Source organism: Tursiops truncatus, chromosome 6, assembly GCF_011762595.2.
Source record: "Tursiops truncatus isolate mTurTru1 chromosome 6, mTurTru1.mat.Y, whole genome shotgun sequence".
Classification (NCBI taxonomy): domain Eukaryota; kingdom Metazoa; phylum Chordata; class Mammalia; order Artiodactyla; family Delphinidae; genus Tursiops; species Tursiops truncatus.
The window spans coordinates 59,596,743-59,612,357 of NC_047039.1; the positions used below are offsets into that span (position 1 = coordinate 59,596,743).

General features: G+C 34.9%; 1 protein-coding gene across 3 annotated transcripts in view; it reads left to right on the top strand.

Moving 5' to 3' along the window:
* The window catches only part of BRD10 (bromodomain containing 10), a 104,221-nt gene that overhangs the window by 42,065 nt on the left and 46,541 nt on the right, over window positions 1-15,615 (top strand). For all 3 annotated transcript variants that reach the window (XM_033858110.2, XM_019934819.3, XM_019934818.3), the window contains one exon: window positions 11,502-12,919. In XM_033858110.2, the coding sequence (XP_033714001.1) occupies window positions 11,502-12,919 (1,418 nt within the window). The remainder of the gene's footprint in view (window positions 1-11,501; window positions 12,920-15,615) is intronic.

Genomic DNA, 15,615 nt, shown 5'->3' on the forward strand with positions numbered 1-15,615 from the left:
TTTATTAAAAAAAAATTTCTCCTTGCAATGAGAACTATTAGGATCTACTTTCTTACTTTCCTATAACCGTTTTTTTTCATTAGTGAATGTGGTTTTTATAACTATCCTCAGGCATTCATATAGCATTGCCCCAATACTGAAGGCTTAATTTTTCAAGCTAACATTTTAGAAACATGTAGCACTCTATCTGATTTTAGTACAGCACTTCAGAACAAATTTTTAAATTGAGAATAATTTTGAAAGCTCTTTTTTATTTGTCCTTGTGAGCAGAGTGTGGTTTTCTTCAGCATTTTGTAATACAGTGTTTTTTTTAATGTTTTAATTATATTTTAAGTGTTTGACTAAGTTTTTTTAAATTGGCAGATTATAGACGTTAACTCTAGAGCTCTTTGGCAAGCTCCCATTCTGTATATACCATACTGCTGAGGATTGGGACAGAGACTCACAGCTCTACGTCTAAAGGATTATTCTGTGTTACGCTGGCCTACACCAGACCAATCTTTGTTTCTCTTTCTCCTGCCTCTTCAGTACTCATGGTCTAAGGCTAGAATCCATCATTCTCCCTTGAAGGGTTTAGTTTATAGGGAACAGAAGAGTGAGTAGCAGCCCTTGAGTAACTCAGGCAATGTCCACATTTGGCAGCATCATACCCCAACTAAGTCATGGCCTTTCCAGGCACCTGAGCCAACACAATTTGTGAATTACTGCCTAGTCTTCCAAGAGTAAGCCAGTTGGTGCTAACTTTGGCCCACCAATGACAAACTGTTTGTATTGCTGGCTCTTACGCTAATCACTGTGTAAGCCTAAGAAAGTTACCTTATCGCCCTTCTATGTCCTTAGTGTCCCCGTCTATAAATTGAATAAATAGTGTCTGAAATTGCCGTATCTCTAGCCTTTATTGGCCAAAGGTTGCTAGCACTGTTTTAGTCAAAACCAAGTCCATAAAAGTGTCTTGGTCTGCTCCAACTTCTCCTTTCATTTTCTTCCCTGAGCACTAGTTGTTACTCTTTCACCTCTACAGAAACAGAGCATGATTGATTGTGACAGGGTTGACCAAAATCAGTTTCTGTGCCAAGCATACTAAATGAATGCACTTTTTGTTGGTTGGTATTCTAACAGATAGTTTTCTATACCAAACTTTTAAACAAGCTCTGAGTTACATTTCATGAGAAATAACTTGAAAACCTTTTCTTTAGTTAACAACAGAATATTGAAGAAATGATTACCCTTCTCAGTATATATAAAGTGCAGAGAAACTCAATTTCATGGTAAACAATATCCATAAATCTAACAGGTAAGAAATATAATATCCATAAATCTTTTTGGTATTGGCTCTTTAATATCTCCTGGCTAATATTCTTTTTGAAAAGTTGATTGAAGAATTTTTTTTTATTTCATTGGCTGTATAGTTTAAAAGTTACATAGTACTATTAAGGCTTCTAATTAAAGACAACAGCCTTACTTCAACTCATCTTCTATTTCATGACTCAGAAACATCTACCTTTAACTTTTTAGCCATTTTTTCTAGTAATTATTTACACATTTCTAAATACATGCTGATTGCTAGTTCCTGATTTTTCAGTTTGGCATTATCTGTTGACATCCGTCTTTGGAAGATGAGATTTATTTCACTTACAACTGTTTCCACTCACTTGGAAGTTATATGCTCTATTTCTCTTATTAATTTTGATCTTTTCTGCCTCATCTGTCTTATATATGATTGATGAATAATTTAGCTCTATCTCATTTTTTACTCGCCGAACTAAACATTATTGTTACTGTTTTTTGTAGTATAATGTTTATTTACCCACATGATTCACAGTTGATTTGTTCTTCAATTCTTTCATCTTAGAACTTCTTTCTGTGATCATTGTTTTCCTGAAGTATATACTACAGAAGTATTTTCTCTGTATCTTGAAATTTGGATAGTTTCTATTACTGTCTCCAAGTTCACCAATCTTTTCTTCTGCTATGTCTAATTTGCCATTAGTCCCATTCAGTATATTTTCATCTCAGACATTGTAGTTTTCATCTCTAAAAGTTCAATTTGGGTCTATTTTATATCTCCCATGTCTCTACTTAACTTTTTGACCATATATATTACAGTTTCAATAACTACTCTAATGGCCTTATTTGCTAATCCTAACATTTGTTTCATTTCTGGGTCAGTTTTGAGTGATTGATTTTTATCTTCTCATTATGGACCATGTGTTTCTGCTTTGTTGTATGCCTAGTATTTTGGTTTGGATGCCAAACATTGTGAGTTTTATCTTGGTGGGTGCCGGATATTTTTATATTTCTGTGAATCTCCTAGAGCTTTTTTTCTGGAATGCAGTTAATTACTTGGAAACAGTTTGGTCATTTTGGGTCTTTTATGATTTGTTACTTGGGTCCAGAACAGTGCTCAGTCTAGAGCTAATTATTCTCTACTACCAATGCAAGACCTTTCTGAGTATTCTATCCAACATCCCATGAATTATGAGTTTTTCCAGTGTGGCTTGTGGGAATAGACATTATATTTTCTAATCTTTTGGATGTTTTCCCCCACCTAGTTTTGGGTTGTTTCCTTACATGCATACACTAGTCAGTGCTCTGAATATTTGAGGGGGACTCTGTACATCTTTGCTGTTCTCACTTTATGCAGCTCTCTCTTCTTTAGTATTATGTCCTATAGACTTCAGCTGCCTTGGTGTCTCTGGATTCTTGACTTCTTCTCAACTCAGGGAGTCTGCTAGGCTCTACCTGGGTTCCCCCTCCTGCATCATGGCCTGAAAATTCTCTCAAAGCAGTAACTGCAACAGTTGTTGGGCTCATCTTCTCTGTTTCCCGTCTCTCTGAGATCACTGTCCTTTGCTTGATGTTTAGATTCTTACAGACCATTGTTTTATCTATTTTGTCAGGATTTTTATGGTTGGTTCAGGTAGGAGAGTAAATGTGATTCCTTGTTACTTCAGGTGGAAGCAGAAGACACTTTAGAAGTTTTTACTTTACTTAGAATGAGTTCTGCTTTTTGTCTAAATGAAAATGACTTTAATTTATCCTCATCCGTGAATGATAGTTGTTTCTGGTTTATTTTGTTGCTATTGAGAAATCTCTCAATCTTTTTGTGATTGTTGTATATGTAAGCTGTCATTTTCCCCCCTGACTGCTTGTAAGATTTTTTTTTTGTCTTTGATGTTTTATTATTTTATTATGATATGCCCAAGTGTGGTTCTCTTAATTTACTTTCTTGGGCTTTTTGAATTGGGGATTTGTGTCCTTTATCATTTCTAGGAAATTCTCAGCCATTATCTCTTCAAATATTGCCATCATCACCACTCCCCTACCCCTCTTTTGTATTCTTATTTCTGGAGCTCCAACTGGGTGTTTGTTAGACTTTAATCTGTCCTCCCTCTTTTACTTCTTTAACATGCCTGTTTTATACTTTGTTTCATTAACTGAAATTTTCGAGATGAATTCTTGTGAAGGCTTTAGGACCCCGATTTTTCTATGTAGGGAAGTTTTTTTTCTTTTGGTTATTTTGGGGGTTTTTTTGGGCGGGGGGTTGCCACACTGCATGGCATGCGGAATCTTAGTTCTCTGCCCAGGAATCAAACCCGTGCCCCCTGCAGTGGAAGCTCAGAGTCTTAACCACTGGACCACCAGGGAAGTCCCATATGTGGGAAGGATTTTGAAGTGTGTAGTTTCTTTAATAGATAACAGGATTATTCAGATCTTTGTTCTTCTTGTGTCACTTTTGTTAGTTTGTGTTTTTCAAAAAACTTACCTGTTTCATTTAAATTGTCTCTTGGCATAAAGTTTCTTATAATATCTTTATATCATCTGTATCTGTAGAATCTACAGGATGTGCCCATTTTCATTTCTGGTATTGGTTTTGTGTATGTGTATGTTTGTTTTCTTCATCAGTATTGCCAAGGGTTTATTAATTTTAATAATGTTTCCAAAGAACCAACTTTCGAATTTAATGATTTTTCTATTGTATATTTGTTTTATATTTCATTGATTTCTGCTCTTTATTTCCTTCTTTCAGCTTTGGGGCTTTGATTTGCTGTTCTTTTCTAGTTTTTTTTCTTTTAATGAACACGTATGTTTGATTTTCAACTTTCCTTCTTTTCTAAATATACATTCTTAACTATAAATGTCCCTCAAAGTACTGCTTTAGTTACATACACCCCACCACTTTTAATTATTATATATTTTCCTTCCATATTTCCATCTCTACTCATTTGCATGTTTAAAGTCTGTTATTTTAGTACCTACCCTAGAAACTTTCATATGCATAATTAACTTATTAAAGCCTAATCAATATTTTTACCATTTTCCTGATTAATACAAGGACCTTGGAACACTTTTAACTGTAATCATTTCTCACCCAGCTTATTTGTTACTGTTGTAATGTATTTTAATTCTATCTTGTCTTCTTTTTAAACTCCACAAAACATTTTTATCATTATTTTATGCCCTGTCTATATAGATACAGCTATATATTACCACTTTTTTGCTCTTTTCCCATCTCTGATCATCAGTTAAGGATCATTGACCTTTATTCCATTTGAAGTAAATCCTTTAGCATTTCCTTTGGATGAGGTTCTGTTCATCACAAATATGGAGTTTTTGTTTGAAAATATCTTTATGTTTGTCTTCATTTTTGAAAGATATTTTTGCTGCGAATGGATATTTACATTGATAGTATTTTTAATATTAATTAATTAATTAATTAATATTTGGCTGCATTGAGTATTCATTTCTGCAGATGGGCTTTCTCTAGTTGTGGCAAGAGGAGGCTACTCTTCGTTGTGGTGTGTGGGCTTCTCACTACAGTAGCTTGTCTTTGTTGTGGAGAACGGGCTCTAGGCACGCGGGCTTTAGTAGTTGTGGCATGCGGGCTCAGTAGTTGTGGTGCACAGGCTTAGTTGATCCGCGACATGTGTGATCTTCCCGGAACAGGACTCGAACCCACGTCCCCTGCATTGGCAGGCAGATTCCTAACCACTGCACCACCAGGGAAGTCCCGATAGTTTTTTTTTTTTTAAGTACATTAAAGATATTCCATTGTCTGCTGGCTTCCATTATTTCTGTTGAGATAACTGTAAATCTTTTTTTTCTTTTAATTTCTGTATTTTTCATATTTAGAAGTTTTCTTTAATTCTTTTTCAAAACTGCTTTGCATTTTAAAATAATCTTTTTCTTTGCCCTTGTTTTCAGTTTCTTTTCACTAGACGTATTTTGCACCTCCTAAATTACCTATGTCTATAGATTTTGGGGGGGTCGTACTTTTTTTCCTATCCCTCAACAGTAACTTATTTCCTTTTATATTTTGGGGTTTTTTGACTGTGGACTCATTTCTTGTTACTGAATCAGTGTGGGAGTTCCTTAAGATCTAGTTATAAGGTTCATTGCCTCAGAGAATTGATTTTTTTCTGTTCAAGTACCTGACAACAATTTTGACATGAGACCATGTTAAACTTTTTGAGCGCCCAGGAAATGTGAATGTGGTCAGTAAATCCACATGAGTCAGCTTACAGTTACAAATTCTTTAAAGAGATTTTATTTTTTCTCCATCCAACACTCCTATTGTGAAGACAGTTTTCCTTTCAGTCCCTTAGTTGGGGCCAGGAGAAGGGACTGTTGTTGCTAGTATACCCTTCTGCTAATTTTGTGGGCTTTTGGAGTCCCAGCTTTGTGCTGGGGAAGCCAGATTCTATCATCCCACAACCACCCCCATTCAGCAAAAAGCTAAAACTCCCCAAAACTATAAGCACTTCTGAAAAAAAAATGAATTTTACCAAAAATCTCTAGTACTGTTTAGATATTTAAATGTAATTAATATACATAAATGCCAAATCACAAATGATAGTTTCTTCATTAGCTTTTTTAATGAACCAGAACTACTTGATTAATTTGTTGTATCTGTAATAATAAGGTAGTTATAGTGTGACCTCTTAGCCAGAAATATAAAAGTAAGTTTCTTCTATAAAATGAAAGTCCTGATATTGCTAAAATAGTATTCTTACTATGTATTTAACAGATTACAATATGATAGTACAGAAAAATAGCCAGTGTCAGACACTGTGCCTCGACTTTCATTCAGAGTCCATGAATTAGTCACATCTTTATGTTTTTATACATCTTTTCTAGAGTAAGAGCTCTCACTCTTGAAAATTCAAGAGAAAGAAGTTATTATATTTTCTTCCCCTTGTTGGTGCATTTTAATTTCTCTCCCCAAACCTTATATGCTTTTATTTCTTTAAATACAGCTTTATTGAAATATAATTCACATACCATAGAGTTTACCTATTTAAATATAAAATCCAGCTGTTTTTAGTACATTCACAGAGTTGTGCAACCATCACTGCAGTCAATTTTAGAACGTTTCATCACACCAAAAATAAAGACTAATGGGACTTGCCTGGTGGTCCAGTGATTAAGACTCCATGCTCCCAAAGCAGAGGGCCTGGGTTTGATCCCTGGTCAGGGAACTAGATTCCACGTGCTGCAACTAAGAGTTCATATGCCAAAACTAAGATCCAGCGCAGCCTTAAAAAAAAAAAAAAAAGACTGTGAAGTCACTTCCCATTTCCCCCACCTCCCCAGTCCTTGGAAACCTCTAATCTACTTTCCATCTCTATTCATTTCTGGACATTTTATGTAAATGGTATTATATAATATGTGGTCTTATGGGTGACTTTTTTTACTTAGTATCATGTTTCAAGGTTCATCCATGTTGTAACATGTATAAGCACTTCATTTTTTTTAATTGCCAAATAATATTCCATTGTACAGATATACCACTTTCTTTTTTTTTTTTTTTTTGGTAGTTTGTCAAATGCTTTTTTTTCTTTAAACATCTTTATTGGAGTATAATTGCTTTACAATGGTGTGTTAGTTTCTGCTGTATAACAAAGTGAATCATTTATACATATCCATATGTCCCCATATCTCTTCCCTCTTGCATCTCCCTCCCTATCCCACCCCTCCAGGTGGTCACAGAGCACCGAGCTGATCTCCCTGTGCTTATGCAGCTGCTTCCCACTAGCTATCTATTTTACATTTGGTAGTGTATATATGTCCATGCCACTCTCTCACTTCGTCCCAGCTTACCCTTCCCGCTCCCCGTATCCTCAAGTGCATTCTCTAGTAAGTCTGTGTCTTTATTCCCGTCTTGCCCTTAGGTTCTTCATGACCTTTTTTATTTTTTCAGATTCCATATGTATGTGTTAGCATGCAGTAGTTGTTTTTCTCTTTCTGACTTACTTCACTCTGTATGACAGACTCTAGGTCCAACCACCTCACTACAAATAACTCAATTTCGTTTTTTTTTATGGCTGAGTAATATTCCATTGTATATATGTGCCACATCTTCTTATCCATTCATCTGTGGATGGACACTTAGGTTGCTTCCATGTCCTGGCTATTGTAAATAGAGCTGCAATGAACATTGTGATACATGACTCTTTTTGAATTCTGGTTTTCTTAGGGTATATGCCCAGTAGTGGGATTGCTGAGTCATATGGTAGTTCTATTTTTAGTTTCTTAAGGAACCTCCATATTGTTCTCCATAGTGGCTGTATCAATTTCCATTCCCACCAACAGTGCAAGAGGGTTCCCTTTTCTCCACACCCTCTCCAGCATTTATTGTTTGTAGAATTTTTGATGATGGCCATTCTGACTGGTGTGAGATGATACCTCATTGTAGTTTTGATTTGCATTACTCTAATGATTAATGATGTTGAGCATGCTTTCATGTGTTTGTTGGCAATCTGTATATCTTCTTTGGAGAAATGTCTATTTAGGTTTTCTGCCCATTATTAGATTGGGTTGTTTGTTTTTTTGATATTGAGCTGCATGAGCTGCTTGTAAGTTTGGGAGATTAATACTTTGTCAGTTGCTTCATTGGCAAATATTTTCTCCCATTCTGAGGGTTGTCTTTTGGTCTTGTTTATGGTTTCCTTTGCTGTGCAAAAGCTTTTAAGTTTCATTAGGTCCCATTTGTTTCTTGTTTTTATTTCCATTTCTCTAGGAGGTGGGTCAGAAAGGATCTTGCTGTGATTTATGTCATAGAGTGTTCTGCCTATGTTTTCCTCTAAGACTTTGATAGTGTCTGGCCTTACATTTAGGTCTTTAATCCATTTTGAGCTTATTTTTGTGTATGGTGTTAGGGAGTGTTCTAATTTTATTCTTTTACATGTAGCTGTCCAGTTTCCCCAGCACTACTTATTGAAGAGGCTGTCTTTTCTCCATTGTATATTCTTGCCTCCTTTATCAAAGATGAGGTGACCATATATGCATGGGTTTCTCTCTGGGCTTTCTATCCTGTTCCTTTGATCTATATTTCTGTTTTTGTGCCAGTACCATACTGTCTTGATTACTGTAGCTTTGTAGTATAGCCTGAAGTCAGGGAGCCTGATTCCTCCAGGCCCATTTTTCTTTCTCAAGATTGCTTTGGCTATTTGGGGTCTTTTGTGTTTCCATACAAATTGTGAAATTTTTTGTTCTAGTTCTGTGAAAAATGCCATTGGTAGTTTGATAGGGATTGCATTGAATCTGTAGATTGCTTTGGGTAGTATAGTCATTTTCACAATGTTGATTCTTCCAATCCAAGAACATGGTATATCTCTCCATCTGTTTGTATCATCTTTAATTTCTTTCATCAGTGTCTTATAATTTTCTGCATACAGGTCTTTTGTCTCCTTAGGTAGGTTTATTCCTAGGTATTTTATTCTTTTTGTTGCACTGGTAAATGGGAGTGTTTTCTTAATTACACTTTCAGATTTTTCATCATTAGTGTATAGGAATGCCAGAGATGTCTGTGCATTAATTTTGTATCCTGCTACTTTACCAAATTCATTGATTAGCTCTAGTAGTTTTCTGGTAGCATCTTTAGGATTCTCTATGTATAGTATCATGTCATCTGCAAGCAGTGACAGCTTTACTTCTTCTTTTCCGATTTGGATTCCTTTTATTTCTTTTTCTTCTTTAGCTGTGGCTAAAACTTCCAAAACTATGTTGAATAAGAGTGGTGAGAGTGGGCAACCTTGTCTTGTTCCTGATCTTAGTAGAAATGGTTTCAGTTTTTTACCATTGAGGACGATGTTGGCTGTGGGTTTGTCATATATGGCCTTTATTATGTTGAGGAAAGTTCCTTCTGTGCCTACTTTCTGGAGGGTTTTTATCATAAATGGGTGTTGAATTTTGTTGAAAGCTTTCTCTGCATCTATTGAGATGATCATATGGTTTTTCTTCTTCAATTTGTTAATATGGTGTATCACATTGATTGATTTGCATATATTGAAGAATCTTTGCATTCCTGGGATAAACCCCACTTGATCATGGTGTATGATCCTTTTAATGTGCTGTTGGATTCTGTTTGCTAATATTTTGTTGAGGATTTTTGCATCTGTTCATCAGTGATATTGGCCTATCGTTTTCTTCCTTTGTGACATCTTTGTCTGGTTTTGGTATCATGGTGATGGTGGCCTCGTAGAATGAGTTTGGGAGTGTTCCCCTCTCTGCTATATTTTGGAAGAGTTTGAGAAGGATAGGTGTTAGCTCTTCTCGAAATGTTTGATAGAATTCACCTGTGAAGCCATCTGGTCCTGGGCTTTTGTTTGTTGGAAGATTTTTAATCACAGTTTCAATTTCAGTGCTTGTGATTGGTCTGTTCATATTTTCTTTTCTTCCTGGTTCTGTCTCTGAAGGTTGTGCATTTCTAAGAATTTGTCCATTTTTTCCAGGTTGTCCATTTTATTGGCATATGGTTGCTTGTAATAATCTCTCATGATCCTTTATATTTCTGCAGTGTCAGTTGTTACTTCTCCTTTTTCATTTCTAATTTTATTGATTTGAGTCTTTTCCCTTTTGGTTTCTCCCAAAACTAATTGATAAATTGGTTTATCAATTTTGTTTATCTTCTCAAAGAACCAGCTTTTAGTTTTATTGATCTTTGCTATCATTTCCTTAATTTCCTTTTCATTTATTTCTGATCTGATCTTTATGATTTCTTTCTATTTATCCATTCAGCAGTTGATGGATATACAAATACCAAATACATTTGGTAGTTTTACTCTTTGACTATTATGAGTAATGCTACTATGAACATTAATATACAAGTTTTTGTGTGGACATATATTTTCATTTCTCTTGGACATATACCTAGGAGTAGGTTTGCTGGGTCATATGTTTAACCTTCTGAGGACCTGCTAGACTGCCTTTGAAAGTAGCTATATCCTTTATAGTGTATGAAGTTTCCAGTTTCTCCATAGTTTTACCAATAGCTGTTAGTATCTCTCTTACAATAATCATCTCAAGATCATTATCTTAAGAGAGATACCAATTCATGTATTGGTATCGTACTGTGGTTATGATTTACATGTCTCTAACGGATAATGATGTTGAGCATCTTTTCATCGGCTTATTATTCATTTGTACGTCTTCTTTGGAGAAATATTTACTTTGTCGATTTTTAGTTCGGTTATTTTATCCTTTTATTATTGAGTTATAAGTGTACTTTTATTTTCTAGATACAGATCTCTCATTAGATACGTGATTTGCAAAAATGTTCTCCCATTCCATGGTTGTCTTTTCACTTGATGATGTCCTTTAAAAGCACAAACGTTTTTAGTTTTGATGGTGACCACTTTATTTTTTCTTTTGTTGCTGTGCTTTTGGTGCCATATATAAAAACACTTTGCCTAATGCAAGATCACGGAGACTTCTTTTTATCTAATTTAATTTTTTTAATTAAGAAAATTTAAAGCAGTGCCCGTAAAGAACTTTTTAAGGGGAAGAAAGCACTTATAATCTCATCAACATAGGATTCACGTATTTTTGGAATACTGTCATCTCCTTGTTCAGTATTTGCATATTTTCATTATTGCTATTGTTTGTTAAGTACCATATTGTGTTCTGATGTTTTTGGTGTTTATGCATAATATTCATAATTTTAAGGCTATATAATATATCCAGCTTATTTCCCAGTTATGTAATACAACTTCTTTATATTTTTATTTTCCTTATACAGAACTCCAGTTAACACTGACAAACACGTAACTTTTTGCTTCTATTGAATTATCTTCTTAGAATAACTTTTTAGGAATGGAATTATCAGGTCAAAGGATGTAAACATGTTTACAGCTCTTACATGACATCATATTACTTCTAGAAAGCACTAAACTGTGCTTTTGTGTAGTAAACATTTTAAAAATGTTTTTCATTTATTTTGAAGTTGATACACATTGTGAGTTGAACAGTTTTGCCTTGAGTAGCAATGTTAGTGATAATCCTCCATCAGTAAAACTCAGGATCAAGTTATATGTGTATTTCTTCATCTGAAAAAAAAAATCACAATAGTACATCTAATGGGACACTTTGTACTGATAGTGAAAACTAGAACAGCCAATTGCCTTGTTGACTGAAGATAAATATGACATACTTAAAATTTAGTATTTTATGGTATTCTCTACTTTAAGTAATAATAATATAATTTGTTAAATTTTCTTTAGGCTTCGGGAGCAGGAAAGAAAAGAAGCAGAAGAAGCTAGTCAAAAGGAAGTAGAAGAATGGGAAAGAAAACTTCTAGCTCAAGCAGCTCCAACTTGTATGGAGACCATGTGGGAAATTCCAGCAATCGGGCATTTCCTTTGTTTAGCCCAGCAAATTCTAAATTTGCCAGAAATAGTCTTTTACGAATTGGAACGCTGTCTTCTGATGCCTCAGTGTAACGCTTTTCTATCTAAAATAATGACTTCTCTATTAAGTCCTCCCCATCGCAGACCTACCTTACATCGAAGACCTACTTTGCCTTATAGAACCTGGGAAGCAGCACTGAGACAGAAAGTACAGCAGTGGTACACGGCTGTAGGGCAGACTGAAAATCCCAATAACTGTGCTGAAAAACTTGGGTTGTGTCCTCAGTTTTTTAAAGTTCTTGGAGAAGTTAATCCATTGGAAGAAAAACTTTTTCATGAACTACCTTTCTACCAAAAAGTGTGGTTACTTAAGGGTCTTTGTGACTTTGTGTATGAAACACAGAAGGAAGTTCAAGATGCTGTACTTGGACAGCCTATTCATGAATGCAGGGAAGTTATCCTTGGTTACGATTATTTGGAGAATGCTTATGTACATTTCCCACAGTTCTGTGGTGCAGATGTACGGATTTATAAACAGAGACCTTTTCAAGCCCCAGAATTTCCAGTTCCACCCATTAAAATACAAAGAGTACCTCGGATTAAACTGGAGAAATTGAAGTGTGACTATGTTAGTGCAAGTAATGGAGAACATAGGTGTAGTAGAGAAGGCCTGCCCTCTGCCTTCAGGAAAGAGCAGGAAATTAGTTTTGATCCAACTTGCTGCCCTGCTAAAATGAACTTGGATAATCATGACATTTCTGTTGAAATGGAAGTGAAATCCAACTGTGAAATTAGAATTCGTAGGCCCTGTGAAATGAAAATAACTGATTGCTGTAAAGAAAATTTAGAGAAACCAGGGAGCCCAGGGGAAGTTACTGGCTTTGGAGAGCCTCTCAGTCCAGGTGAAATAAGGTTTATAGAAAATCAGGAAAAATATGGTGAAGCTTCCAGAGTAAAGCCTGAACCCAGTCCATTAAAAGAAAATGCTCTGAAATCTTGCCAAATACATGTAAATGGAAGTCACAGTGATCATCCAGAAATTAACTGCCACAAAGTTGTAAGGGATATTCTATTAGAACAGTCACTGCAGAGCCACAAGAAACTCAAAGTAACTAAAATGAGGGCAAAAAAGAAGAAAAAGAAAAAAAAGAAATTGAAAGATGTTTTGAATGAAAACTTACAAAGAAAGCGCGAAGGTCTTCATTCCCTTGCATTCAAGTCTTACAAACCTGAGATCCAGAATAAGTTATTGATCATCAAAAAGAAAGCAAAACACAAGAAGCACAAATCTGGTAAGCTAACACAAAATGGGTGAGAATTACATTTTAGCATATATCAAGTAGTGCTTTCAATTAGGCATCATGGAAGGCTCTGACTGACAAAATGAAATAACGTGTGTGTGTGTGTGTGTGTGTGTGTGTGTGTGTGTTTAAAGGTCAAGTTTTATATTAGTCCCCATAATTAAAACCCAGAGCAGAAGAGGTTTTATATATAATACTAACAACAACAAAATACTGATGTAATACATTTGAATTTAATTCTCAGTTGAGAATCTTTGGGCATTATGTTTTTACATTCTCTGGACCAATTTCTCCATAAGTGATGCTTCCCATCATTTTTAAGAAGTGTTTTTTTCCCCAGGCTAAGGGCAGTACAGTGCAATGGAAGAAGCACTGATATCAAGAGGTATCATTCCCAGAGCTAAAGTGTGTAGCAACTAGCTTCTTAAACCAAGGCAAGTTAGATTATTTTTCTGGGTCTTAGTTTTTTCCCACATTATATATTTTTCAACTTCCTGAAAAATTATTTTAGTATATATTTTCATATCCAGAAAAAAATGTGAACTATAAGGGAAAAATTACATCAACTAATAAGATATGAAGCTTTTTTTTTTTACAGGATTTGTAAGTTTGTCTTACACCAGATTTAAGTACTCACTATATTTGCCACAAGCCTGTTTGAACAATAACAACAAAAATTCCGATGAATAAATTCTTCAGTGGTTGTTTGCTCTCTTTTTATAATTACTCAAGTGCTTTTGCTTTTCCTGTTGTTTGCCATTTAATCAATTTATGTCTCAGTTACTAAGAGCATAGATGAGATAAAAGCACATGATCAACTTCATTTATTAACACTAATAAAAAGTTGTTGGATTGGGAAAAACTTGAATAGTTTACTAAAATGAGTTGTGATTTATTGTCATTATTTATGGATTTCAGTTTTTTATTCCTTCCCTCAGTAACAAAGGTAATGAAGATTAGACAGTAATTTGATGAGTTGGCAGATGAGGGAGTGAACTTTGTTTAGCTGATATAGTTGCTTTTATACTTTAGTTATTTAAATCATTAAATACAGTTAAATGTATTTTAAAATGCATATGTAATATATAATTGATAAAGAAGTAGTACAAATTTTACCATCAAGAACAGGCTTGGGCTTCCCTGGTGGCGCAGTGGTTGAGAGTCCACCTGCTGATGCAGGGGACACGGGTCCGTGTGCCGGTCTGGGAAGATCCCACATGCCGCAGATCGACTAGGCCCATGAGCCATGGCCGCTGAGCCTGCGCGTCCGGAGCCTGTGCTCCGCAACAGGAGAGGCCACAACAGTGAGCGGCCCGCATACTGCAAAAAAAAAAAAACAAAAAAAAAACTTAATTTGTTGAACTAAAAATTGCAAAGTGGTCCACATTGACCCAGATGATAAAAAGCTACAGTTTTTTTAAAGTGACTCTCAACAATAAATCCTTTAAATTTTATAAGCAATCCATTAGGCTATATAAATTTAGTTTTACTGATTTGGCAAGTTCTCTTTGAAATGTTAGCCTCTAATATATTAAATAATATTTTAAAATTTAAAAACTGTTTTCAATTCCAAAGCATGTAGTATTGTTTTATTAATACCATTATCACCTAAAAGCTTTTAAGTGTTCATTTATGACCTACTATTGATGTGTTGAAAAGTAATTATGGCTTATGATGATTTATAAAATAAAATAGATATTGATGTAGCTCCTATACAGATTATACCAGTAGCAGAATAAAAATATTAACTCCTAAGGATTGAATTAAAAGGAGTTTGTATTGTAAGCAAATGAAGTGTTGCTTCATTTTTAAAATGGAAGTTCAGAGTGTTTGTAGATCAGAGAAAAAATTTGTGGGAGTTGCATGTCTAGTTCTAGACAAGTGGGTGAATAAAACTCAGAAGCAAAATCAGTGAGTACGGTTCACGCTCTCTGAGGCTGTTTGTTGGGAAGAGAAGGCTTATAGGAATGAAGTAGAAGAAAATAATGGCACTCGCCTATACACTTTCTCATTTTATCTTCAGGGCAAATTTTGGAAAGTCAGTTTTCAGTGGCACAAATACTAGGATCTGGCTAATACAGTTTCCTTCTCCCTTGTTAGTACTGAGTAAGCATAGGCCAATTCTTTAGTTTCTTCACTAAACTTCTTACTGGCATAACAGTACTACGTAAAATGATATAACAACAACAAAACATCTGTTTTACGTCTTTCTGTACACTTGTCTATCTGAGGCTTTGCCCTGAGGTTTTTTTATTAGGTATATGACATTGTGGCCTTTTATAGTTAGGGGCATACCCTAATCCAGTGTTTCCTTTCTTACTCCTTTTAAAAGTGAGCTTCATGGTCACAGGTTTGGGAAATATTCCTCTTACAGATTCACATTGTGCATTAGTACAGGTCCACAGTGCATCTTACAAAACTCTTGTACCAGATGTGTTTTGGAATTCAGAAATCTTCAGATTTTAGAAGGGTATTATGATATATATAATGTTTATTAAATAACATCCCCAGTGGAGCTTAGGGCAGCCCGTGTAATCAAATGTATAATTTCTACAGAAAAATATGAAATAGACAAACTAAATGAGATGAAGACTACAAAGAACCTCATAACAGTTTATGTCACGTTTTGCTATCATATAAATTATTTTTAAAACTTCAGTTTTCAGAACCTTTTGGACTGTAGAATT